This window comes from Lissotriton helveticus, chromosome 7, assembly GCF_964261635.1.
Source record: "Lissotriton helveticus chromosome 7, aLisHel1.1, whole genome shotgun sequence".
In the NCBI taxonomy this organism is placed as follows: Eukaryota; Metazoa; Chordata; class Amphibia; order Caudata; family Salamandridae; genus Lissotriton; species Lissotriton helveticus.
The window spans coordinates 544,482,254-544,508,187 of NC_136068.1; the positions used below are offsets into that span (position 1 = coordinate 544,482,254).

The 25,934-nt window shown below is 42.3% G+C and overlaps 1 protein-coding gene across 4 annotated transcripts in view; it reads right to left on the reverse strand.

Moving 5' to 3' along the window:
• Positions 1 to 18,239: 18,239 nt before the first annotated feature.
• PPIL3 (peptidylprolyl isomerase like 3) overlaps positions 18,240 to 25,934 on the reverse strand; it is a 68,554-nt gene continuing 60,859 nt past the window's right edge. For all 4 annotated transcript variants that reach the window (XM_078652612.1, XM_078652614.1, XM_078652613.1 and 1 more), the window contains 2 exons: positions 20,416 to 20,534; positions 18,240 to 18,774 (listed from right to left, as the gene is read on the reverse strand). In XM_078652612.1, the coding sequence (XP_078508738.1) occupies positions 18,648 to 18,774; positions 20,416 to 20,534 (246 nt within the window). In that variant the 3' untranslated portion in view covers positions 18,240 to 18,647. The remainder of the gene's footprint in view (positions 18,775 to 20,415; positions 20,535 to 25,934) is intronic.

Here is a 25,934-nt window from a genome sequence, read left to right on the forward strand (position 1 = left end):
GCCCTTACCCCTCTTTTTAATTCAATAATAGAAGGAGGTAGGATCCCTATCAGCTGGAAACAGCATCTTTGATTCCTCTCCTAAAAAACCTAACCTTGATCCTAAAGATGTCCATAATTTTAGACCGATTTCCCGCCTCCCCTTTCCCGCTAAAATGCTGGAAAAATGGATTAACAGTCATTTGAGTAGGTACCTTCAAGATGCTGAAATACTTGACTGTACCCAATATGGCTTCCGCGAGGGCCACAGCACTGAAACTGCCCTCCTGAAGTCCACTGATGAGATCAGGAAAACTTTGGATCGGGGGGCAGAGTGGCGATGATTATGCTGGACCTCTCCGCAGCGTTTGACACGGTCCACCATGATATTTTGATGGACTGATTGTCAGCCTGCGGAGTAGAGAAGGCTGCCTGGAGGGTTTTAAAATCCTTTCTCTCCGACCGTCAGCAAATAGTGGAGTTAGGCGATTTTTGCTCCCCTCCTTTCCAACTGCCATGTGGGGTACCACAGGGGTCATTGTTAAGTCCTACCCTATTTATTGTCTACGTATCGTCACTGGCTCCATTGATTAGATCTTTTGGTTTCCATCTTACCTCCTACGCAGACGATAGGCAGATAGTGGTATCACTTCTCTCAGGATCAGAAAGGAATATAAGCCAGAGGCTACGCGACTGTATGGAGGCAGTCGGTTGCTGGATGACCAGTAATTGCCTTAAATTAAATTCAGGCAAGACTGAAGTCATCCTATTTGGGAATGATCTCATCCTGTGGACCCCTGAATGCTGCCCTGACTCTTTCGGGCACCTCCCAGAACCTTCTAAGCAAGTGAAAAACTTGGGAGTGTACTTAGATGATAAACTGGACATGAAAAGGCAAGTTAACGCCATTGTATCATCTACCATGTTTACTCTCAGGACTACTAAGAAAATCCTTCCTTTTCTGCCTAAGGAGAGTCGGCAGACTGTGGTTACGGCATTGATTATGTCACGTCTGGACTATTGCAACAGCCTCTATCTAAACATGCAATTGAGTCTGCTGCATAGACTCCAGATGCTGCAGAACACCGCTGCTAGGCTGCTATCTGGCAAACCAAAATTTGCCCCGATTTCTAATTAAATCCGCGGACTTCATTGGTTGCCAGTAAGGCAACAAGTGCAATTTAAATCTCAATGCCTAGTTTTTAAATCACTTCATAATCAAGAACCACGCTATCTGCAGGAACAATTTCAATGGTACTCCCCTTCTAGACGGCTACGTTCATTGGCTCAAAAACTGGTTAAAGTCCCACCTGTAAAAAGAGTTCGCTGGGGTGGGAAAAGTTTTGTGGTAGGTGCTGCAAAAGTGTGGAACCAGCTTTCCTTTTTTCTGAGGAACAGCACCGATTTGCTGTTGTGCAGGAAAATGCTTAAGACCTGGCTGTTCTAGTCTCCTCCTCAGTCTCTACCCTCATCAGGACAGCAGTTAGCGCCAGGACATCCAAGGGTAACAGTTGCGCTTTATAAAAGAATTAACATAACATAGCATTTTGTGAGTGAATTACGTGATCCCTTACATGGGTAACTTTGTTGCCTCCCTGGCTTTGGCTGTAAGTTGGATCTGGATTGCAACTTTTTTCTCTAACATTTTCCTTGACCAAATAAATCTTGCACGGGCAGGTTGTCCTGGTTTCTGTCGAGGTGCTCCAGATATAGGTTTCGCAATTTGTGAGACCTGGATTTTTAAATTGTGTTTCGCTTTCCTTACGGGAGATTTGAATAAACTGTATATTTTTTCAGGCGGGGATTCCTCCCTTGTATTGTAATTTGGACTACCAGAAATGTTGAGCTAATTAGGTGAAGGAATCGATTGCTCCTTATTGTTTACAGCTTCCAAGGTGTTTAGAGTTACTTTGTCTTCAAATTGATTGCTGTCTTGAGCGGACATAGCCAAGATTGAGTTGGATGCCTGGCTAGTTGGTTTGCTTTTTCTGGCCTTTGTCATGGGTTTTCCCGCCAGCTTGGTTAGTGACTTGGTTGCTTTTGGGTGCCTTATTGGTGACTGCTTGCATTGGTCAGCAAATGAAGAATCCAAGACACCTAGGTTGTCAGGTGCACTTGAGAATTCGGGTGTAGGTGTATTTGCCTGGGTTGGGGCTGCGTTAAGACCCGTTTCACAATTCTTTTCTCCCTGATAGCACTGGAGCATTCCATGCCCGCTTCCCTCAATACTTCTTTTTCTTTCTCTGCTGGCGTTGTGGACTTAGTTAAAGCTTCCCTGGTTGTCCCCAATAGTTCAGTCAGAAGGTTTGGAACTGTTGCTAATTTATCAATTATTTGAGTGCAATGGCAGTGAAACATTTGATATGTTGTTTCACGGTCTCGCTGCAACTTCAAAATCATCTCATTAAAACTGTGCAACTTTTGTTCAAACTCCTGAACATGGATTGCTGGGATATTTAAAAGGTCAACTTGGGTGTCTAAATTCTCTGTGTGTGTGAAATATTTGCAAATCAGGCACCAGATATGTGAGAGTGTGCACTGGTGACTCTGTTCTATTCTATCTTAATCTCTCTTCTTCCTTCTGTATCATCTGCCTCTTCTTTCATTTGTTGTATCTCCCCTCTTCCATCTCCATCTCTTTCCCTTATCTCTTTCTCTCTAAGGACAGAAATAGAACTTTACATGTATGTAAGTGGGCGAGTGAAGATCAAACTTTCATAGAATAATTCCTACTGCAGAAATGCCCCCTTTCTGATAATGTGCCAGCAAGGGTCTGGGCCAGTGTAAGTGAACTCAGGTGTGTCTATTTGTTATTGTGCCCCTCATTTCACTCTCAACTATGGCATTTTAAAGTAAGGCATGGATGTAGATTTGGGTGCTCTTCGGGTCATTGTGAGGAAGACAGCATGCACTGGAAAGTAGACTGACGCAAGGGCACCTGTGGTAATCCTTGGAAATTCACAAAATGATAACTGAAGTTTAGCAAATAGCAAGTGATTTTTGTGTTCAAATGCAAGCTCTTTAAAATATAATTCTTCCAGAATGGCAGCTTGAAATTCGCGTCATTTCAGGAAAAATGTGAAATTATGCATACTTACGCAAAATGCAAATATGCCATTTAGCACTATATTTCAGTGTGAAATGCATCCTCATGTCCCTTGTGGATGTGTGGACGCATTCCACGTAAAAAAAAAACCATTTATTTAATATTGTTTGTAATGTAGTACCAAATTCAAGAAAGAGATTTCTCTAAAACGTTTTGAATGCCATATGATGAACTGTTTCCTAAAAAGTGAACAGAAGAGCATCCTTTAGGCTAGACCATGGGTGTCCAGTGTAGGTCCAGAATGGCAGATCATTGTCAGATTTTCAAGATAACCTCTTGGTATGTAAATGAGTTCAATTTAGATTTATTGTATGCAAAGTTATCTAATGTGATTATCATTAAAATCTATCTTGGATCTGGCCGTTCTCACCTAAACAGGCCAACCCGGTGATATACACCGCGAATAGTTACTTAACATTTGGGGGGGGGGCCAGAGCTAATTATATCTAAATAAAAAAAGAGACTCATGTTCAGACTCATTTTTGCTCTTCTCCGTTAACAGGTCAGGGCAGTAATAAACAAAGTGAATGACTACTGCTGTCTTGCTAATCCTGCCCCATTAAAAAAGTCCCTAAACATGAAATATTGCTGTGTTCAGGCCCCATAAGTCAACAGAAGATGGTGCAAGCCTTCCATACGCACTTATCTGTCGAACAGCTGAACTGGCGCTGACTCAAGACAAGAACTATTTTAGGGCCACTTTGAGTTTTATGTCCGATTTTCTACTTATTCAAACCCCGTGATGCCAAAAGATATTTTCATACCCAAAAAGAGTTGAGATAGAGAAACAAACAGAAGTGGGATAGCGGAAGATTTAAATTGCATGGGCTCCCATTAGAAATTAGGGGCCATTGGTAATCACTCCCTTTGTCCATGCCTTAAAACGTCTCTCTGTTTGCACTATACAGATATATCATACATACATACATACATTTTCGAAAGGGGAACGGGCGGTAGTTCTTGAAAGATCAAGGTAGTCTATTAAGTAAATACTGAGTCCCCACTCACAATGCCATGTATGGTTAGTTCAATATGAACTGAACCGTTTGTTCCCTAACTGCTGTACAACAATAAGTCCGAGGAAGCAATCAGTCCTATCCAGGGGCGTAACGCAAACCCCTGCAGCTCCTGTGGCGTATGTGGGCCCGCAGCTATTCAGGAGCCTCCTGGCCCTACTGGGGGCAGGGGGACCCATTCAGCGCAAAGTCAATGAATATCTCTGAGACATGAGAGGCTCAGGGGGCCCTCTTCACATGCTGCAGGGGGTGGGCAATATGTTGTGTTACACCACTGGTCCTATCCAATTTTATTTTATTTGAAATAATGGGTCTTGTATACGCTTTGGCTCACTTTCCCTTTCAAAGCAGCGTGTATTGATAGATCGGTCACCATAGTCTGAGGTCTACTAAGAGTTGGACTCAAGGCCTTGTAGAGCAATTGTTGCTTGGAAAAGGTATAATCTAAAGATATGGGTCAGTTCAACAGGAGATAATGGAGACCTTTGAAACTAAAGTAAATGTTACTTATGAGATTGTTTCCTGAATAAATATACTGTATTCAGTAATGTAAACCAGATACTAACTAGACCAACCTCAAATCACATCAATAAAGATCGCCTAGCTTCTGGACCCTGTACTACTTATATGAAAGCCTACACCACTTATTTGAGATGTTTTCATAGATGGTCAGGCATAAAAACTACAGCCACGGAGACAGCTAGGGCAAACCAGTTGAAGAGAAAAGGGTGGTAGTGTACATGGACATGTAAAGTGATATGAAAACCAGTAACATTCATAGAAACACAACAAAAATTGTTCCAAAAAATCGAAATCTACAAAATTAAACAGCTCAAGCATACTTTTACTAGTATTCTCACAAATCTAAAAAAACATTGGAAGGCATGTCAACAATAGTACACAAATAGTTTGAACCAGCTAAATAAAGTTGCATACAAATAACACAGAGTAATTTAGAAACCGAAGGCGAAACAATTCACTGCTACAGTGAGAAAGAATGTCTAGGATAGATGAAAAACTTGGATTATGTTAATAGGAACGTTGTTAAAAACACTTCCGATTGGCTATCCTATGATCTTTGGAAGGGAATAAAAGCAAAATCTTAGCAGACCACTATTCAATGTCTTTGGTAGGACCATCTATAGAAAGTGGTACAAAAGCTGGGAACCTCTAACTCCTAAAGCAAGAGCATAAAAATTATAGGTCAGCCAGAACATAAAATATCAAGTAACCCACTGACTTGACAGACGCAGACAGCAGAGCCAAACCAACTAGGCACCAAGCTGCCCAATGACACACATTGCAAGGGCTAAACAAATGCCGGTTTCCTCAGAGAGAAAGCTCTTTATACTCTAAAGTGGTTATGTTTCAGCTGAAAGATGTCCTGGGATGTGTTCAAGCTGATTTCTGCAGCAAACACAGCTTCCATTTTTAGGTCGAGCCGAGGCATGCATTAGTGGAGTATGGCTTTGAAGCCCTGCCCACGTTCCGCCCATATTTTTAATTGGTTTGTGTCATTGTCCTTCTAAACGCTGGCTTCCGATTCAATAGAAGGCTTGTTAGTCTCTCCTTGGTACCGCCTTGTCTGCATTAGTAACCTCCCATAATGACTGGACCTTTTACTGGTGTTATTACATGGTCTGCTTTATAAGTCGGTGAGCACTATTTTCTTTAATGAACTTCCCCTATTTGACCCACGACATCGCAGCATGCTGTGTACTTTTTGGAATGTATTTATTTATGTTAACAAACCAAGCACTGCTCGGTTTACATCACAATGTGAATTGTTTTTTTAGTTTGTCACATGTATTCTTGCGCAACTGCATCTGCCTGCCATCCCCTTTGAAACGTACAAAGGCAACAATAAATAGCAGGCTTTCCCTATTGTTTTACTAAACGTTTAATACTCAGCGTGTCTGCATTTGATTTTTGGAAGGCACAGAGAGCTTAGGTGGAGACCCGAACAACGTTCCCCAGGTCCAGAGTCCCGAGTCCCCAGCTTTGCATGTTGTGTCACATCGTCGCTCCAAATGCATCAGCTTGGCTCGGGGGGGGGGGGGGGGGGGGTTATCTCCGTTTCCCTCAGTCACCCTCCCACCATGCACCCACCCTTAACCCCCTCCTCTCTTTTGTTTGCCTGAGGACCAGCCAGCATAGGACAAGCACATTCACTTAAAACATACAGAGCCTTGCATCCGGAGTCTCTCTTCTGGGGCCCCTCCCTTCCAGCAGTCACAACATCCCCATCCCACGAATACCTCATTATCTCCCTCATCAGGCCATAAATCTTCTCAGGCTGCCCATTTGCTATGCTCTCACGTCCTCTCCCCCATTGTCCGTGTGTTGGGAATGCTTGTTATTTAAAATGCAGAGCAAGTATTTGTTTTCATTTTACCTGGAAGGATTCCTACAGCCCTTCTCATTTTAACTGAAGCTCTCCATTTACCTTTTAAACTTAATTCTTACTTTCCCCCTTTGCCCCTGATGCAGCAGTAATTTCATCTGGTAATTTCTAAATGCAAAACCCTCATGCTACCTCTATTTACCGCTGAAAAGGTGTTGGGCTCTTGACACCATGTATTACCTTCAGGAGATTTTAAATGAACAGTCAAAAATGCTATTATTTAAGTCAATGAAGAGAGTTGTTGAGTATTTTAAAGGGTTTTCTTTTCTAGTCAAAAGTTAAGGTTTTCTCTAACCCTTTATTCATTAGTAAAATATCAATCAGGTTACGGAATTTGGAAAACAGGAAAAATACCATTAATACAGAACATATTACATTCTGCATATAAGCATCACATGTAGAAAAGAAATTGTGGCGCAAAATGTCAGTCAAAACTCTTAAAAGAGTTTCTAAGAAAAAGAGTCTTGCAAGGCTAATCAATAATTAAATAGTTAGCACAAATCTCCCATAAAGAGAAATAAATGCATATGACCAATAAATATTTTCCGACCTAATTAATTAGTCAAAGCATAAACTTAAGTTTAGCATCTAATTCTATCCTAATCAGCTGCACTCTCTGCCTGTCTGTGTCTAAAAAGAGCAAGCAGCCCCTCCTTCACCAGACCTTAAAGGAATGTGGCCTGGTGCCAAAAATATGACGTGCAAGGACTCTCTGAAAAAAATATGAGCAAGAAACCTCCCCTCTCCTCGGACGCAAATCTCAACCCTCAGCAATCTACTCCAGTGACCTTCTCGTACCTAACCCATATGAATGAAGCAGAGCCTAAGCCAAATGAGCCTAGAAGCTAACCACGCCTCCAAAGAGGTCATTATTTATACTCTAATTCTTGGCAGCCGTGGGCTGTGGACTTCCCTGCGACCCCCGGGTGAGGTGCCGGCTGTAGCGCAGTGGCATGGTGTGGTGACTCAGTGCGGTGGTTCAGTGGGGGTGACGGTGATTGGTGGGTTGAGACAGAACGGTAACTCGGGCATGCTTGGACCGGCCATAAGGCGGTGGCGGAGTGGTGTCAGAGACAATCTGTTAGATGATAGGTTGAGCGGAGACCCGAGGCCAGCTCAAGCCAGTCGGGCCGGCAAAGAAGGCAGTGGCTACAGCTAAAGGCCCTAGGAGAGTAGCGGTGGAGTGGCGAAAGTAATGGGCTGGGCCAGGGGTCAGGGCCTAAGCTCTAAATTAGAAGAAGCAGACTTCGTGGAAACTCATTCTACAGTATGACATACTTCTCCTCCAAGAAACATGGCAGACAAATCCCTCTTCAATAGTAGGCTACAAGGTATTTTCAAACCTGGCCAAGAGAAACACAAAGCATGGAAGAGCAAAAGACGGTCTCTCCATTTTCATCTCGACAGACATCTTATGCAAGTTTCTGTTATAGATCACGACTCCTCTTGGATGCTATGCATTAAACTAGACGTTTCGCCCTACAACAGCCAGTTGAAATTGAACATTTATATCCACCTCGCTTTTAAACAAAAGGGGCCAAGAATTTTTTTTTTTTGGGTGGAGTTTTATATAGCGCGAACTAGACCCGAACCGAATCAGGTATCAGAGCGCTTTACATAGCACAAGTTACGTTTTTTACATGAGGACACACTTTCATATTTTTTTTTTTTTTTTTTTTTAGGCACGGGGAGATTAAGTGATTTGCCCAGAATCACAGGAGATTTTGGCGTCATTACCGAGACTCGAACCCAGATCCCCAGGTCCGAGGTCGAGCGCCTTAGCCGTTAGGCCAGCTCCTCTCCCACATTAAAACGTCTTTATCCACAGGGCAACATAATACTGTCTGGCATTTCAACATGAACCTACTATATGGTAGGATAAAAAACCCACCAGGCTGCACACAGGTCATAAAACGACGTGACACATACGGCTAGAGACGTGCGTCTAGATGACCTCCCAATGTGCGCGCTCAATGGACGAGGGCAGACAGGCAGCCCTGCAGCATTCGCAAGAGTAACACACAAAACAAGTTCAATTATTGACTACACATTCACGGATTACGACCTACTTCCTCTTATCCCGCATTTCCAAATCAAAGGGCAGAAAGTGACCATCATCCTCAAACTTTTACAGTGCTCACAATTACTGAAAGATCAGGCCAAGACAACGCGATGTCTCTACCAACTCAATGCTACAACTTAAAACGTCTCACCTGGAAGAAGGATAGTACAGGTGACATCACGGGGACATGCACCAGCCTACTGGAGGGATTAAAAGCCGAACCACTGCGAATAAAGGCCTGGGAGTCATTCATCTGCGAACTAAACAAAAAATTCCCCAGACAAGGCAATGGTCACAAAGTAGGCAGACCAACAGGGGCAGTCTGGTATACCAACCTAAGGACAAAAATAAAAAAACAACTGAACAAACACTTAAGACTACTGCAAACTCAGGACTCAGTACCTTCCGAGGAAATTCTCATGTCAACAGCACAAATATAAAAAAAAAACAAAAAAGGGACATCAAGGCAGCCAAGAAAGAAGATAAATAACAATTTTGGGCGAGACTCCTCCAAGCCAGCAAACAAAGAGATTCCAAACTCTTGGATATAATGGTGGACACATGGCGAGCCCATATTGAACTCACATACAACGAAATTCCACTCCCACGTGAGCAAGACATTACAAATCCTGGAAAACCAATAGGGAATGAGGACAACTGTGAACCAACAGTCCAAGATACAACCAGGTTAGAACCACAGGAATTCTCCCCGTGGATTTCTCAAGAGCAGGTATTGAAAATTATTTTAAAAAATGAAGATCTGAGGGAGCACCAGGGCCCAACGGCTCGCCAAATGCTCTATTCCAACAAGATCCATCATTTTGGTCTGGCTGCCTCACTCCTCTCTTCACGACAATTTTAGAGACCAGCACGATTCCTGACTCCTGGCGAGGAAGCATCCTACACCCAATATACAAATCAGGTACACGCTCTGACCCGTCCAATTACAGACTGATAGCACTCATCAACGTTGAGGTGAAAATGTATGCATCAAATCTGTTGGCAGACTTGGAGGACTGGGTCCGCCAGACAAATCTGATACCAAATACTCAAACTGGATTCCTGGCTGGGATGGGCACCCTCACGAACATCTCCGCGGTCATTCTTTTAGCCACCCAAGCCTACGCAAAATCTAGCACTCAGTACGCGTGCTTTGTAGATCTCAAAGCAGCATTTAATAAAGTACCAAGGATGCAATAGCCCTAAACACAGCTCAATCTAGCCTTCTTAAAAACGTGTTTCTAATCCCTTGACACATCTCACAGGCACAAATACGATTAGAATATGGTTTAAAAAAACAGATCCCAGCAGGACAAGAAGCATTGGCTAAATATTACTGGAGGATGAGGGGAGCATAAGATAACACCTTAGCCCATTATTGTTGGCAGGAGATCGAAAACCAAGCCGGGCTAAACAAATCGATCTTTACAGTCCTAAAAGAATTGCTCCAGCTAGACAAGGCCTGGCTTACAATCCTACCTACTCTGGATTTAAAAACGTAGTGAATTATGCAATCAAACGGATCTCACTGTCAACGGACAAAACGGCCTTTGCAAAAAAAACAACACGCATGGGTGGTGATACAATCTTATAAAACGCTGAAATCCCACTCGTACCTGTCAGAACACTTTTCACAACAAAAAAAGCAAAATTTTACACTATTGAGGCTGGGGCCATTCCCCACAAAAGATGGAAACAGACGTGGTTGACAAAGGAATGCCGTCTCTGTGGTCAAGGTGACGAGTCACTATTACATCTTTTATGTATTTGTCCATCATTATTAGAAATTCGAAAAACTGTCCTTCGGGAAATATTGGGGAGAGAACAAATGGACTTGCGGAGCGGCAGTCATAAAATGCCATGGAGGCTTGTCGATCCAACTGTCCTGCTGGGCCATAAAACTCTGGAACGTTGAGGCACAAGAATTGGACAAGAAAAAAAAGATCTGGACATTTACTGAACTGAACTACTTGCACATTTTTCTATTGCATTGTTCACATTTTTATATATTTTTTATCTAATCCGTAGATTACCCCTTGCGGTCATGAATTTTGTCGTGTTTTTATCTCCTTGCTTGATGCTATGTAATTTGGTGGTTTGTTCCACCCTTTTATGATTTTAATGAAATCAAATAAAAATATTGTTGACTGAGGTATATCTTTGGTTACTGCGCTGCATCTAAGTGAACCCTCTTGTTTACCTTTCGTGTACAGGACAACAACGATACTACTGCACTCTAATTGGCTAACGAAGATGCACCCTTTGTACTATTTATTGTCACAAAAGAAGCAAAGGTAAACAGTTACGGCTTACTTCAGGAACTGGCAGGCATTGTCAGTAAGCTTTCGTTGGATCCTGGGGACAAAACATCTGTGGGTGCCCCACTCTGGTACTCACACAAGGAGTTATTGGAGTAAATTAGATGGGAGGGCGATCACAAGCTTAAGTGGTGGGACCTGCAGGTTATATATAAATATTCATAGTATATACCTACCAGCAGGTGCATTAGCATCTCATACGATTTTAAAAGGTTCCCAACTTACAATCTTCAGGTCAAGCAAGTACACACACACCCCCAGCTGCAGGTGGATTAACAAACCTAGCTATCTGTGCTTGGAACATGTCAACTGTAGGTTACACACAGAAGACAATAGCAAATGGTCAACATCCTCAACTATCTTATTTACCTTAGATCAGGTAACCAGTAAGTTACACAGTTTTCTGCAGTATGTAGTCAGATCCCTGGTCGGGGGAAAACAGGGCAGATAGGCTACTGGCACTTAACTGTGGTGGCTCAGGTGGTTTGCGGGCCTTCCTACTGTACCTCTGCACACTGTGCCAAGTACATCCCTTTACACACCCGACTCTCAGCGTAGAGAGGACAAGCAATTACAGGATTATCAGACATTTAATGGGGTGGGCACGAGTTCCAGACTCACCAATTAATCAGATCACTCATTTGAGTTTGTACCCATAGTAGTGTAGCAGGTAGGATTTCTTTTCTTAGTCCTTCAAGTTCAACTAGTGCAATCTTGGCAGTGTCCAGTTGCAGTTACTGAGAGGCAGCTGAGGAGAGTGGTTGTTGCATGTGTCTGTCTAACACATGGCCACCAGGATGGATTGACTGCCCCACAGTGAACTAGGTACTCATTCAGGTGCTAGCCCTGTAGTGGTGGTTCTTTCTGGTTGATGCAGCTGGAAGAGACCCGACTGGGGTTATAAGAGTACCACAGCATTTGCAACCCTGCAGAGGGAACAGGACCCTTTCTTGCTAATGTCGCTCCTGGCTTTACTCTCCAACTGTCTGCTCTTTCCGTGTGGCCCTTCGAATAAGAACATGCTTCGGGTTCTTTTGTGGACAGTCTCTCCTCCTACATGGCTAGGCAAATGTATTTCATCTCTCGACGCAGGCAGACCGCAAGACACTAGGCAGTCCTGCAGCTCCCCCAGAATAAAGTGCAGATTTCAAGTGATGTTCTCCCACCCTTGGGAGACTGGCATCCAGGCAATCACCAGCCCATGTTAGAAAGCAATCCTCCGAGAGCTCCACAGAACACGCTCTTCCTTGATTCTGATTAACTTGGAAATGGAACAAATTAGGGTGGTTTTGCGCTCATTTTTATGCATATTTTTTATACAGGCTGCAGATCCACTGTTTCTAAGGTCATTTGTAACTTTTGAAGGGGACTACTAAAGTTGGTACTTCAAGGTATCAAAAGAATTGTTGCATTAAACCCAACCTCATGCCACGGTTCAGTTTAATGTAACTCTTGAGTATATGCCAACTTTAGAAAGTTACCACTCTGTTGCCCAAAGTTATTTAGTGACTGTTTACGGTTACTGGCCTTAAGACAGCCTTCTGCCCTCCCGGGGGAGGTGTGAACTACTCTCAGGAACCCGCAGAAAGGGTCTGATATTGGAAGAGGTGCCACCTCTCTCTCACAGGAAGGCCAAATCGGGTGTGAGCTCAAATGGTGAGCTTCAAAGGGGAGGCCACCTTTGGAGGGCAAATGGTGCACGCTAATGAGAGGGGATGCATTTTTGTTCTGGGAGACAGCTTGGCATCCAGGGCAGAGAGGGGAAAATTGTTTCCACACCAGTTTTCCAGTGGGTGTTTAACCCTCAGGTAGCCACACCTCTAAGGTGAGAAAACAAGCACCACACACAGAGAGGGCTTCTGTCCTCTTGGTGGTTGGCAGAATAATGTCTTCTGGGATAGCTAGATGCCACACTTAGCAGGAAGTTGTCATCAGGCAAGAAGGGGACCTGGTAGCCATAGGCTAGTAGTCACTGTATCCCCGGAGGGCAAAGTTTTGGCATAAAAGTGGCACCCAGACCAGAGATCACGTCTGCACTGGAGAAAGGACCGCAGGAGGATTGCCCTGCTGTTCCCCGGACCTGGAAAAGAGTAGCTGTACCAAGGACTGGAATGCACCCGCTGACCTTTGGGCTAGCAATGAGGGGACGGTGCCTGTGGTGCCATGCTTGAGAAAAAGTTGTCCCCGAGCCTCAGACAGTACAAGTGACTCCAAGAGTCAGATGGTGGACTTTGTTACAACTACAAAAAAAGCAGAAAAAGCTGGCTCTGGTAAGTTGCTAGCCACAATCAATGGACAGCCGCTAACTGCCGAAGTGCAGCCTAGGAGACAGAGCCCCACCAGCAAAATTTGCACCCCAGTCTTCTGGACCCGGGAGAGTTGTTGGAGTGCAGTTTGGTCACCCAATACAGACACTAGTCTCCTTTAAATGGAAACGCTGGTTGTCTGTAACTGGAGACAAGTAGGTTTTTGGTTGGACTTCAACCAGACTCCGGGGACCTAGACTACTGTGGTCAAAGTCGCACCACCATGTTTGTGGACAGAGGGGTGGCCCCAAGAATACACCCAACACCAGATCAGCATCCACAGCATCCAGTATCCCTTGCATCAGGACACCTTCTTTGAAGTGTTTAACAGTTCGCCCATAGAACCTGAAACCTGATTGGAGACTGCAAGGTAACTGACCTGCCAAGCCTTACTGGCACCTGTGACTTGCTGGATTTGGTCACTCAAAGCACACCAAACACAAGTTTACAAAAGGTTCCCAAGTAACCGCTGAGGTAGCTGCCAAAGCTGGTTTTCAGTTCGGATGGAAAGCAGTGATTTACGATTTGCTTAATAATTCATATCTCCAAAATGATCCTGTTAGTTTTGGTGTTCAAAAATTCAAACAATAGTAGCTATTTTTACTAATTGGTGTTGCATTTCCTTTTTGTCGAGTTTCTTTCTTATTGAAATGTTTTGGCACATCTAAATGTTTTACACTTGTTCCTTTGAGAAAGCCGGACTACTCAAAGCCACATCTACCCAGGGTTGAGCTAAGGTTTGAAAACAAGCCTGAATGGACCTCAAACTGATGATACAATAAATAAATAAACAGCTTTCCTCACAGACCTTCTGAAGGACATCAATAAATCAATCCTTCTATTTACAACCCTATTGCAGTATTACCAGTGTTTCACCTACCTTCCCCTGGTACCAATGATGGGAATTCTTAAGTCCTGGCATGTACATGCAGCTATGCCGTAGAAGTTTAGAAGTTGGTTTAGAAGTGGTCTTCCTATCGGTTGTGCATTCAGTGCATCTGGGCAAACCCCATTGATTCTTAACTAGGTTGGTGGTTTTAGACTCTGTTTTGCAGTGATTTGTGTCTTTGCTGCTTATTGCAATTCACAGAGGAGTTCCATAACCATATAGAAGAACAAGGCTGAAGGTTTGGGAATCAGTGTATGAGTGAGTGCATGAGTGTCTGAGTAGATCTGTGATTTGGTGCGTCAGTGTCCGAGTTGATCTGTGAGTGGGTGTGTGTGTCTCTGAGTGGGTCTGTGAGTCTCAGACTAGTTGTATGAGTGGGTGCCTGAGTGGGTTTGTGAAGAGATGCTTTGGAATGCAGCTCAACATCTGTGCAAAAGAGAATCGATTGTGAGCTGTATATAGCGATATGGTAGTTAAATTTATGTTTTATGTCATGCACCCGCCGCGACCAGTCATGCAGGGTACATGACTCCGCGGTAGTTTCGATAATAGCAATACACATACATCGACACTTCAAAGATTTACTTTTAGGTAAGAGGTTTAGGAATACTGTAAAGATTGTAGTATAGTAACAAATAATCAAAAACATTTTTATGGCCTTTTTGATACCTTTCAGAGAGTTGTGATGCCGTTGCGCACTGTCTCAGCTCATATTTCAGAGTCGAGCTCTGGTCGCGACTCCAGCATTCTTTTTGGCAATAGTAAAATACATATATAGGCACTTTTACAGTTTACTTTAAGTAAAGAGGGACACTAATAGTAAAAGGAAAATAGTATAATTTGAGAGACAATGTATTATGAATGCTGTTTTGTTACATGTTACGGAGTTGCAACCCAGGCGCGACGGAACCGTACTGGGTCGCACATCCCATGTGACAGAGAAACACAGGGATTTGATAGGTTAAACTCTTTTCTATCATGAATACAGAAAGGTCCCACCCCTTTCCTCCTTGTTTTGAGAGTGGCGGTGAGTTTTTATAGTTTTTTCAGGCAGCTACCATTTTGAATGTGTCTTGTTTTTTTGTGTGGAAATTCCTTCCAATTCGTCATGGCATCCGCAGCAGAGTTTCTGGAGGAGGAAGAACAGAATCTCCAAGAGGAAGAGCTGCTCATGAAAAGAAAAGAGCATTGTATGGCAGTTTTTTTCCATACCAGAGGGGCAGAAGAAAATTAATGCTCAAAAAGTGACATGCATCATTTGCCAGAAGGTCCTCTCACGTGGGAGTGATACAAAATACTTGTGTGGTACATCTAGCATGTAAAAGCACCTTCGAACAATTCAAAGCACTCAGCTGGCGAGAGCGGACCTGAGAAGGTTGAAGGAGAAGCAAGGAGGATATGGTGCTGGAGACAACGTAGCTGGAACGTCTGCTGCAGGACATGTTTCCGATATACCCACCACTCTTCCTGACTTTGCCAAAGTTGCCATCTTCTGTCCGAAATGTAGCACAATCCTCAGTGTTGGAGAGCAAGTAGTTGCTAGACTGCGCCAAACTATCAATGGACATTTTTTTGTCTCTTAAAGCACTTTTTCTCTTTGTCTGTGCTTGTGTTTCATTTTCTTTTTTTGGGGGGGGAGAGGGGGGGACTCAAAATGTTTAGAAAAACCAAACAAATCATAACATTATTTTTTTTGTTAAAATCACTTTAGTTTAAGAAAGAAAATGTATATGTTAAATGTAAGTTTGTATGAGTGTGAGTCTATGTTGGAATGGTTATTAGCGTGTTAGTGAGTGTTTAAATGAGTATATGTTTGTCCAAGTAACTCAATATGTGAATGAGTGCATGGACCAGAGGCTGTATGACTGAAGGAGTACAATTGTAATGAATGTGTAAGTGAATGACTGAATGTATGAATGACTATATGAGTGACTGAGTAGTTGTGTGAGCAGCTGGATGAGTAAGTGTTTGATATGTGTGTCCTGAGTCCCAAGATACACTCCAAACTTGCACTCGTAAATCAATATTCATTTGAATTCAAACTAACTTATGCAGAAATGTTAATTTCATTCCATTGATTTATTTTTCAAATAGCGAAGATATTTTCATTGTTTGCGACATTCCATTTTCATGTCATAAGTACAATTTTGCGCCCAATGCATTTCGAGCATGCCGCCCTTCGTCAGGGGACTTTGTAAACTCTGTGAGTTTTTAATCCAGCGTACTCGGCGACTTCATAATGTTCTGCACTGGTAATTCCCTCATCTCCGCTCTACTTCTGCATAAGTTATTTTGAATTCGAATGAATACTGATTTACGAGTGCAAGTTTGGAGTGTATCTTGGGACTCAGGACACATATCAATCACGTCTTAACACAATCCTATTGCTCAGTTGGATTGCCACACTATGCACCGCCCACAATGAGAAACTCAGAGTAATGATTTGAGTAGTGAGAAACACAAAGAGTGCCGACCCACACACCAATTGGTTCTAAGTGAATGAGTAAGTGTGTCACTGCTTATAGGACCGAGTGAGAGGTTGCATAAATAACTGTAAGGGTGAGTGAGTGCATGGACAACTTTTTGCATCAGTGAGTGGGTGTGTGTGTGTGTTGTTGCATGGGTGAGCATGTGGTGTGTAACTGGCTGTATAGGGAACTGAGTAGGTGTTTTGAGTGCATGTATGCATACATGAGAGGGTGTAGAGTGGCTCTATTGGGGAGTGTATGGGGGTTTAGTGGCTGTGTTGGTGAGTTAGTGGGGTTATAAGTGCCTGTATGAATCAGTAAGTGGGTGTGTAAGCTAGTATATCAGTGAGTGAGAGATTGTATAAGTGCCTGTAAAACGGAGTGATAGGGTGGATTTCTGGCAGTATGCGTGAATAAGTGGGAGTGTTAGTGTGTGTATGGGTGTGTGAAAGGTGGTATGACTGGCTGTATGGATGAGTGAGTGACTGTGTAACTGGCAATACATGTGAGAGAGTGAGAGTGCCTGTATGGGTGAGTGTATGGCTGTTTAGTGGCTCTATAAGTAAGTGAGTGGCTGTATAGGTGAATAAGTGGGCAACACCTGCTCACCCAATAGACCTCTGAAAAGGGTTCTGACAAAATACACTGTTCAATAATGTTCAGAGGCCACCTCTCTGCAAGTGCCCTACTCCTCCTGCACCCTTCCTTTGGCTTGTTCATGTCACCAATCTTTTAGCTTCTTTGGTGCTGGGTAACAAGAGATAAACTGTTGGTTGCAGGGTTGAGCCCAGGTGGAGGTTGTCTAAGGAAGAGGGTTGCCAGTAATCCCACCATATTTGCTGAGGTGCTGAAAATGTATACCAAATTCAAAGTTAAACTGAAAATGGCCCTCCAAATTTTGTTTGGCTCGGGGTCCCCAAAATCCTTAAGATGTCCCTGATGCTAGGTATGTATTCCAGATGCAAGGCGCTGGGGTCTATCAGACCATTTGGAAGAATCCTGTGTACTTGGCATGCAGGATGTTCTACGATCATCTATGTGAAATTGGGCACTACACTGGTTGAGGTTTATGGCAAATATCAAAATAATGGCAATGGTCCACGTTTTTATGGATACACATCTGCGGTATATGAAAAGGGTTCAAGGAGTGTGCCACTTATTGTTCAGTAGATTTTAGTGCATATGTTCAAGAAAGCACAAACCTAGAGACTCAGCCAAAGAGAGTGTGCAGCACAGCTGTGGAAGTTCATATATGGTAACCTGAACGGGCAACCAAATATATGTCTTTACTGGGATCGTTTGAAAACACTTATTTTCTTTCTGGGTCAATAGCACACATGCTGTGCTTTGCTTGCAGGACAGAACATCAAGCTTCTTTATTCACATGCTCCTACTCAGCCCTCTGTAGGAGCAGGAAGCAAAGATCAATATATGTAACAAAAGTTGTCTCTCTGGCCTGGTGTTATGTTTCTTTCTCCAGCCTCTCTGGCTCCTGCAGCTTAATTTTTTATTCAACCTCTTACCTCAAGTATAATATTGTTTGACTCTCTTATCCAAGAATGCTTCAGTCTTCGGCATGCCTTTTCATGTCAGAATTCCTATGCTCTGTGATCAGTGTTTTCAAAAAATGTTTTTGGTGTCCAATAAATGTGCCACGTAAATCATTGCATCATATGACGCCAATTCCAAACATATGCAAACAGTGTTAATGCATAATTATTAATGTATAGGCACAGTAAATATGCAATATGATGGAAATATACAGAGATATTTACAATGAAATCAATTATTAGGAAACAACTTTGTTTATTTTGTGGAACTTTGCCAGTTATCTAAATACAGTTTTTTCCACTTTCACAAAAGTTTTATATACAAAAATAATTATTAATAGCGGTGTAAAAAAATGTCTGTTAAAATCTGGATTTGCTATTCAGCATTACTTTCTTGGGCGAATTACCAAAACGGCAATTAAAAAATAAAACACAATTTTGCTCACTGATGTTTCAGGTTTCAGTCACTACATATTCCCCAAGGTTACGCCACGGTTGCCTCCAATGAGAAAGACCTTCACAAAAGCACTAGTCTTTGCTGCCGTCATGGCTATAGTGCAAATGGGTTAGCATGAATGGTTAGGTTTTTAATGCGCACATCTGTGGTTGGACGGAATGACTTCTCGTTCACAGGTAGCTTCTCTAGCTCATCCAGGGTATCCAGGCCATCAATCACTCTGAGAAGAAAGAAGAGGTGGACATGCATGAGTTCATCATGAGAACAGCGCCCTGGGATTAAACTGGAGTTTTGTACTGATAATCTCTTGCAGCACGGTTTGGGCCTTATAATATCAAAGAAACAAGAGTGCTTTTCAAGTAATGGGCAGTGTGTGAAATCATCTTTTTTTTGGCTCCAGAATCAGATTCTGCAGTGGACAATACAACTGGAGTGATATCTAGATCTGGAAATATCTTTATTCAATCACTGGTTTCATTCTAAAAACAAGATCAGGCTGTCTCCAACTTAGATCCAGGATCGCCTGACTCTTCTTCATTCATCACATCCAGCACCGATCAACTCGAGCATTCTCTTCTCTGCTCTTGACAACCTTTGACCTCCGCAACAGAGGTAGCTAGTCTTAGCTGTGATCACTGATCTGTGTGCTGTTGCAGGAGAGGTGTATGTTGTATTTTAGTGCATAAGTGCATAATGTTGTGTGGATAGTCGTGCTAGATTATGCTAAGTATCTATTCTGCTGGGTTGGGCGTTAATTTAGTTTTCTGTTTTTGCAGTGCTCTAGCACGTTATGCTAGTCTGCTTGTCTGCATTTTGTCACAAATGCATGCTGTTGCAAACAAATTTATACCCACCCAACTGGCATATGTGCGCTGTATTAGATGTGTATATAATATTTTGTCTAATGTGCATTTTGCAATTGAGGTGTTCCTGAAAGGTTTGTGCATTTTCGGCGTATTGCTATAGAACTAAATGGCATATCTATTTAGTGTTGGGTGTATGAGCTATGCTCTATTGTATAAGACTGAGGGTGAGCAAAGATCGGTCAATAGCTTTGCTCTGCTAGATCTCACCAATCTGGTGGTCATGATTAAATAAAATTCATCTCTTATTTCCATTGATTACGAAATTGAAATTGCCCTGTCATGGACCATCATGGACTGTAACTAGAGTGAAGTATTCAATCTGAAATTTGTTTATTTGCAGCACTTGCAGTTACGTAGTCTAATGTGTATTATTCCAATTCAATTAAATCAATTCAAGCTCAAAATAAATTGGAGCATTCATATTTTATAATCTATGCATTTCTTCTTCGTACAGATATGGAGAAACAAATAATTTGATCTTATGACAAAAAATCTCTATTGATTTGTATTTGGAGTGCTCTTTCTGCTGGTTGAGAAGGTATAAACACAGTTCTGGGGTAAATATCAAATGAAAAAATAATGAACAAAATGAGCAAGAACAACGACTGATTCAAATAGTTTCGAAATAATCTTTAAAGGCTACTTTTTGGGATGGGAATGATGTTTCCGCTATCCCCTCCTCTCATTATTAGACATAGTTGTAGACTAGAAGAGTACACGGTGGTAAGATTAAGGTATAATTTCAACTATACAATAAAGGTAGATATGGTTTAAGCATCATTGTTCGGCTGCTGAACTCTGGTTTCAAACTCACTATTTTGGGCTTTGAATGTTAAAGTAAATTTTCAATGTTATAAAGCTGGAGAGATTTTTGAACTCCATTATACCATAAACCCAAAACAATACTAGGCCTATGCTGTTTAGGAACAAGCAGAAGGGCAATCTCAGATACTCATCCTCTCCATAACCGAGACGGTAAACAAATGTTGACATACTTTCCAAAGATGGTGTACTTCATGTCCAGGTGAGGCTGCTTGCCGTAAGTGATGAAGAACTGGGACAGGTTGGTGTTTGGGCCATTGTTTGCCATGGAAACAACACCTCGAACACTGTGCTGAAAAAAAAGACACATTTGAGAAGATGGTTGGGCAGCCAAATACCCTCAACCTGGCATTAGAAATGCATTCATGTCATGATTTTTGTTGTTGCCTGCTGGGCAATTCTTTCTGTCTGAATTCTGTAAAATAAATAGTGAAAATAACAACGGTGCGTGCAGCTAATTGGCTGACTAAGAACAGGAAAAGGTAGGAGGTAAACATCAAAACATACTTTATTTAAGTGCACATATACTTAAAAACACCAACAGGCATAGGTGTCAGACAGCTGCCTACATGAAGCACTACTCCCAACAAGCCACCCCAAGCAGTCTCTGAAAATAATGAATTGGAAAAGGAAGAAACACTTCCTTCTCATTTTCTTAAACTAAGGGTGTAGTCTTGCTGCCCATTCATCGAAAGTAAAAAAGCTCTCCTGCTACAATTAAAAAATGAAAATAATTGTTTTTTTACATATTGTTTCATTACACATTTCTGAGCACTGCAAATAGCAGATTCTGCTCCTACACAATTATTCTCATTAGTAGGATGGAAGGCTGATTTAGTTAATTATTGACAGCAGGGCACTGAAGACATAGATGTCTTCGTTTTAACTCATCAAGCTACCTTGCCTCCCCAGCTTTTCTTTGCTTACAGTACATGCTTAAGAGAGATGTTGGCAGTAAATACAGAGAGATTTATCGCATAGCAGCTTTCTTCCATTGTTGTACTCAAGCTCGAAGGGCGAGTACCAACTTTTTCCATATCTACAATAACAGCCCCACGTTTGTATTCCTTGATCTCTGTACTAGACGTCACGTTGGGGAGATTAGTAGCTACGACTTCAGTAATTGCACTCTAACTCCATTGACACAGATCCCCGAATGGCTAATGGACAGGTCTTTTGCTGGATATCTTCTAAAAATATATAAGAGCATTGGCCACCTTCAGATTTCTAGAGATCACAGATGTAACGTATGGCTGGCTAATAGATCTAGTAGCCATAGAGCCTAGTTTAGGCATATCCATGTAATTTATATTGCTCACTGTAATTTAATATTTTGTAAACATGCTATTGAACAGATATGGGTCTGGACAAGGTCCAAGCTCTCAGCTCCGGTCAAATACAGTTCAGACAGAGGAAACAAGGATTTTCGTGTACCATATGGCAGGTGGAACCCGGAGTCACTTAAACAATTACAGATTAAAAAAAAGTTCCACTTCATCAGTTTTTGTATTTAACTAAATGTACTCACTAGAGCTTTTTTTGAATGTATGTGATCTATAAACAACTTCTGCAATTGCTCTACCAAAGAAAGAAGATGCTACATGCTAAATAGTCTTTATGCAGCACTATATAGCAGCTTGCTCCATCCCTTAAAAATAAAAAAATACATCTTGAATGTAAAGGCTCTCTATATTACCAAAGAGACCTACAGAAATTGTTGTAGTAGACAACACTGTCAAAATACAAAGGGAAGAGTGCACATGGCCGGAGCACTCAAATAAAATACAAGCAATCAGTGCAGGACAGACTGTATTGAATTAGAGATATGTAGAATATGCAATGCAAAGTATTCACGTCCCCTTGGTTTAAATACATCAATATGTTAGACCATACTTTGCTATCCACCTTGTACTTTGTCTTTACATTGTACATCTTTGTTTTTCTCATTGGTAGGCAGCACTGCTTTTTGCAAGGCTGCATACGTTCCTAAAAACACTTACCCATCAATAGTCACATATTGCAAACAATTTATTGGAACCTTCTTTTGACAGATGCTCCTCATCCTAGAGCATTGTAAACAAATTCCTCAGATGAATCAAACATAGTGTGTGATTAGGAAAATGATCAAGGCAATTCGAGACAGCTTTTTAGTTTTCGCTCTGGTTTAAGTATCCCTACAGAAATGAGCAAACACTGGCTTCTTCTCCATAGAGCGAGGTTCATGATTACATTAGTAATAGATGGATCCAGCTGGTAAATAAAGGAAAACTTCAGCTGGGTTTTTACAATTATAAACAAATATTCTGTCTTAACTGAAATTGTTCATTTACATACTCATTGTCAATTTTCTGAAAACCAGACAGGATTTCACTATTCAGGTTCAGGTTTTTAAAGTCTTTATTTCGATTTATAACAAATCATAAAAGACACATTATAACATATTAACGAAAAACTTTCATGCCATATAGTTATATTAACAATATACATTTATAAAATTTATAAGTTTAAAACATAGGAGTATCAACCTAAATTCAAGGATAATGAAGAAGAAGAAACTGGGCAAAGAAATAAGCAAAACAGATTAAAGTTAAGATGTTATTAAACAATTGAGGGTATAAAGACAAACCTGTCAAAAACACTTAAAAACCTTTCACATACCATAAATTTATAAGAATAGGATTATGGATTTAGCGAAACCATTCAGGAAACAACATATATTATGTAATGTCCAATGGAAAAAGGGGGTGCAAGCAGGTAACCACAGAGTGAGAATATCGGAGGAACTACTTAACAATTTAACTTCATTTTAACCTAATGATCCAAGCCCACCCTAGGAATTTAGCTAGGCTCACCACGAACACCTCTGAGGTGTTAGATCTAAGAGCCATAACAGCCTCTGCTGATTTTCTGAATGAAAGGCGCTGGAACAGGGGTTTTAGCCATTTAGTTCGCGGTGCAGAGTAGACAGGACAGGCGAACAAGAAATGGCCCTCGGTTTCCTTGTAGGATGGACACCATCTACAAAATTCAGTAACACCGTTAGTCCACTTGTTCGTAAAGTTGTTTAATGGCAGGGCTCCCACCCGAAACTGATGGTAGAGTTTCTTATCTAATGGTTTGGTAATTATATCCCAGTATAACTCCCGAAGGGGATCCAACTTGAAGGTCAGAAACCGTCCGGTAAGACTAGTGGAGCCGGAGGCAAGGACACGTGTTCTACGGAGTGAGGCCCAGTAAAGTACCTTAAATTCCTGTTTGGAAGGGAAGGCACTGACACTGGGAGATGTCCATAACTCCTCCAACCCCATGTCAACTAGGATCTTTTTTACCATTCGGAGCCAGGGAATTCTCCCAGAACCCCCAATTGACCTTACTTCCGCCAGTTCCTTCGCGAAAAGAGCAAGATCCTGAGAGGTCCATATGCGCCTCCAAAAGGCCACCAGCCTAAATCTGGCCATCTCATCGATGGGAAGGCACCCCAAATCCAGGCAAAGGGGAATAGAAGGGGTCGATTGCGGTAATCCAATCAGGTTTCGAAGAAACTTACACTGAATTTTAAAAAGATTAGAAAGATCCATATAGCCCCAAAGATCGGCACCATATAAGATTGCCGAATTTATTTTAGTATCATAGATCTTAAGAGCTGGGATGACCCGTTTGGTTATTGATTTCTTTTGTTCCTTCACTATTCAGTGAGACAGACAGACCACCCTTTTGTTACTCTGAGAGAATGTGTAAGGGAAATAGTGAAGAGTTTTAGGATAAAATCAGGCATGTGAGGCCAAGTACAATAAGTAACACCTACACCCTTTGAGTAATGGGATAGAAACCTGCAAATGGAAAAAATATGGAGGTGAAAACCAATGTGCAAAAGAGGAATCACAGGAACACAACAAGAGGAAACTCATGGAATGAAACATATACATACAGTTAGTTAAATGGAGGAAAACATTTGCATACCTAGAGGTTGACCTGTTTGTGGGATTCAGCTGGGTGCCTAGAATGGTCATATGCTGGCTAGGTAGTTGGACAAAATATACAGCTTGTGAGAGAGTTTGGGCATTCAAAATGTATGTGGAGGCAGGAAAACCGCCTACAATATAGAGGATAAATGGACCAGACGTTTTCACAGAACCTCAATTATTTGCTGCCTTGCACTTCAGTAAAAGGAAACTGGCTAAAATACAGACTTCTACACTGAAGTTTTAAAAACTATCTGGTGTTATAGGTCTAGGGAATGTTTCTATTAACAAAGGGCTTTGTTAGGTTGCATGATAGAGGAACAAATGGCTAGACCATGCATGCCCCTACACCGCCCTAACCACGAAGGCGTCTGAACAACACATTCCTTTACCATGTAATTTCATGGTAAAGGCATGACTGGTAAAGGGATATGTGTGTTATAGTTCACACCCAAACCTTCTCATAGCCCTAATAACGACCCTGACTCCTTTGAGCCCTAAAAAGTACCCCAACCCCCTTGAGCCCTAATAACTACCCTGACCCCCTAAGCCTTAAATCTACCCCACCCCGTGAGCCATAAAAACTATTTTGATCCCCCAAGCCCTAAAAACTACCCCTATCCCCCCAAACTCTAAAAACGAATCCGATCCCCCAAGCCCTAAAAATTACCCCAACTCACCCCCCCCCCCGAGACTTAAAAACTTCCCTTAAAAACAACCCTTCCACCAAAAGCCGGCCCCAGCTCTACTTACCTCACTGCGTCCTTTCCCGATCCTCCCTGTTCCTGGGCTCGCCTATTCCAGCATCTAGCCGTGCAAATGCCTGACCACTTGGTTAAGGCAAGCGCAGTTGCCTTGCGGGGAAACGGCACACGTGGCTTAGCCCGCGTTGTTAAGGCGGTTTCCCACCTTGTTACACTGAGTTCTGATGTGCAATGTGACTTGTGAATCCACACCACTTTAAGGGGTGTTTTAACAATAACTAATTTACCCTTTAGGGTGGGTATCAAAACAATAGGATGGTTTACACAGTAGTAGAAAGGGCATTAAGACTCAAAAGGTCATTCATATATTGAAAAAGCTTAATTTATATATCAATAAGTGCTGGGGTCCAAAGTTTTGCTCAGAAACCCACTGCCAGTGCTATGAATATTGGGGGTGCAGAATATCTAGCCTGGGTAGTCTTGATTTCACCTCTTTAGTCCAACTCCAGACAATCCCTGTCCTTTAACTCTCTCTTGCAGGCCCGCTTTCCAACTCTGCATTGTCACTTCTGTCACTGTTTTTAGGGCTCGCCTGCTGATGCGCTTCAGCGCATAGCTGGCGAAGCTCTATAGGGGCTTATCCAGTGTTTATCCACTGGCGATTCCACTGGCGATTCCTTCAAGTGCATGTGCTTTTTAGGTCATTGCGCTTGCGCAAGCCCTAAAAAGCGCGTGCACAATGCCACCAGCCGCCTGCCTGCCTGCCTCGCATTACCACATCAAAGGCAGCCCTCCGAGCGCATTTCTCACCCCCTAATTATTCACGGCCGGCCGGCAGGCACATCAAAGGCTGCTGCTGCCGTGACTCGCATTTCTCCTCCCTCCTCCCCTATCACTGCCCAGGCCGGCCGTACTTTCTCTTTACAAGGGCGCCCATTCCTGAATCACTTGAAATCTCTCCACATTATTTGCATTTTGTTAATTAAAAAAATTAACTTCAACACAGCGTTGCACATTTTTCTCGAC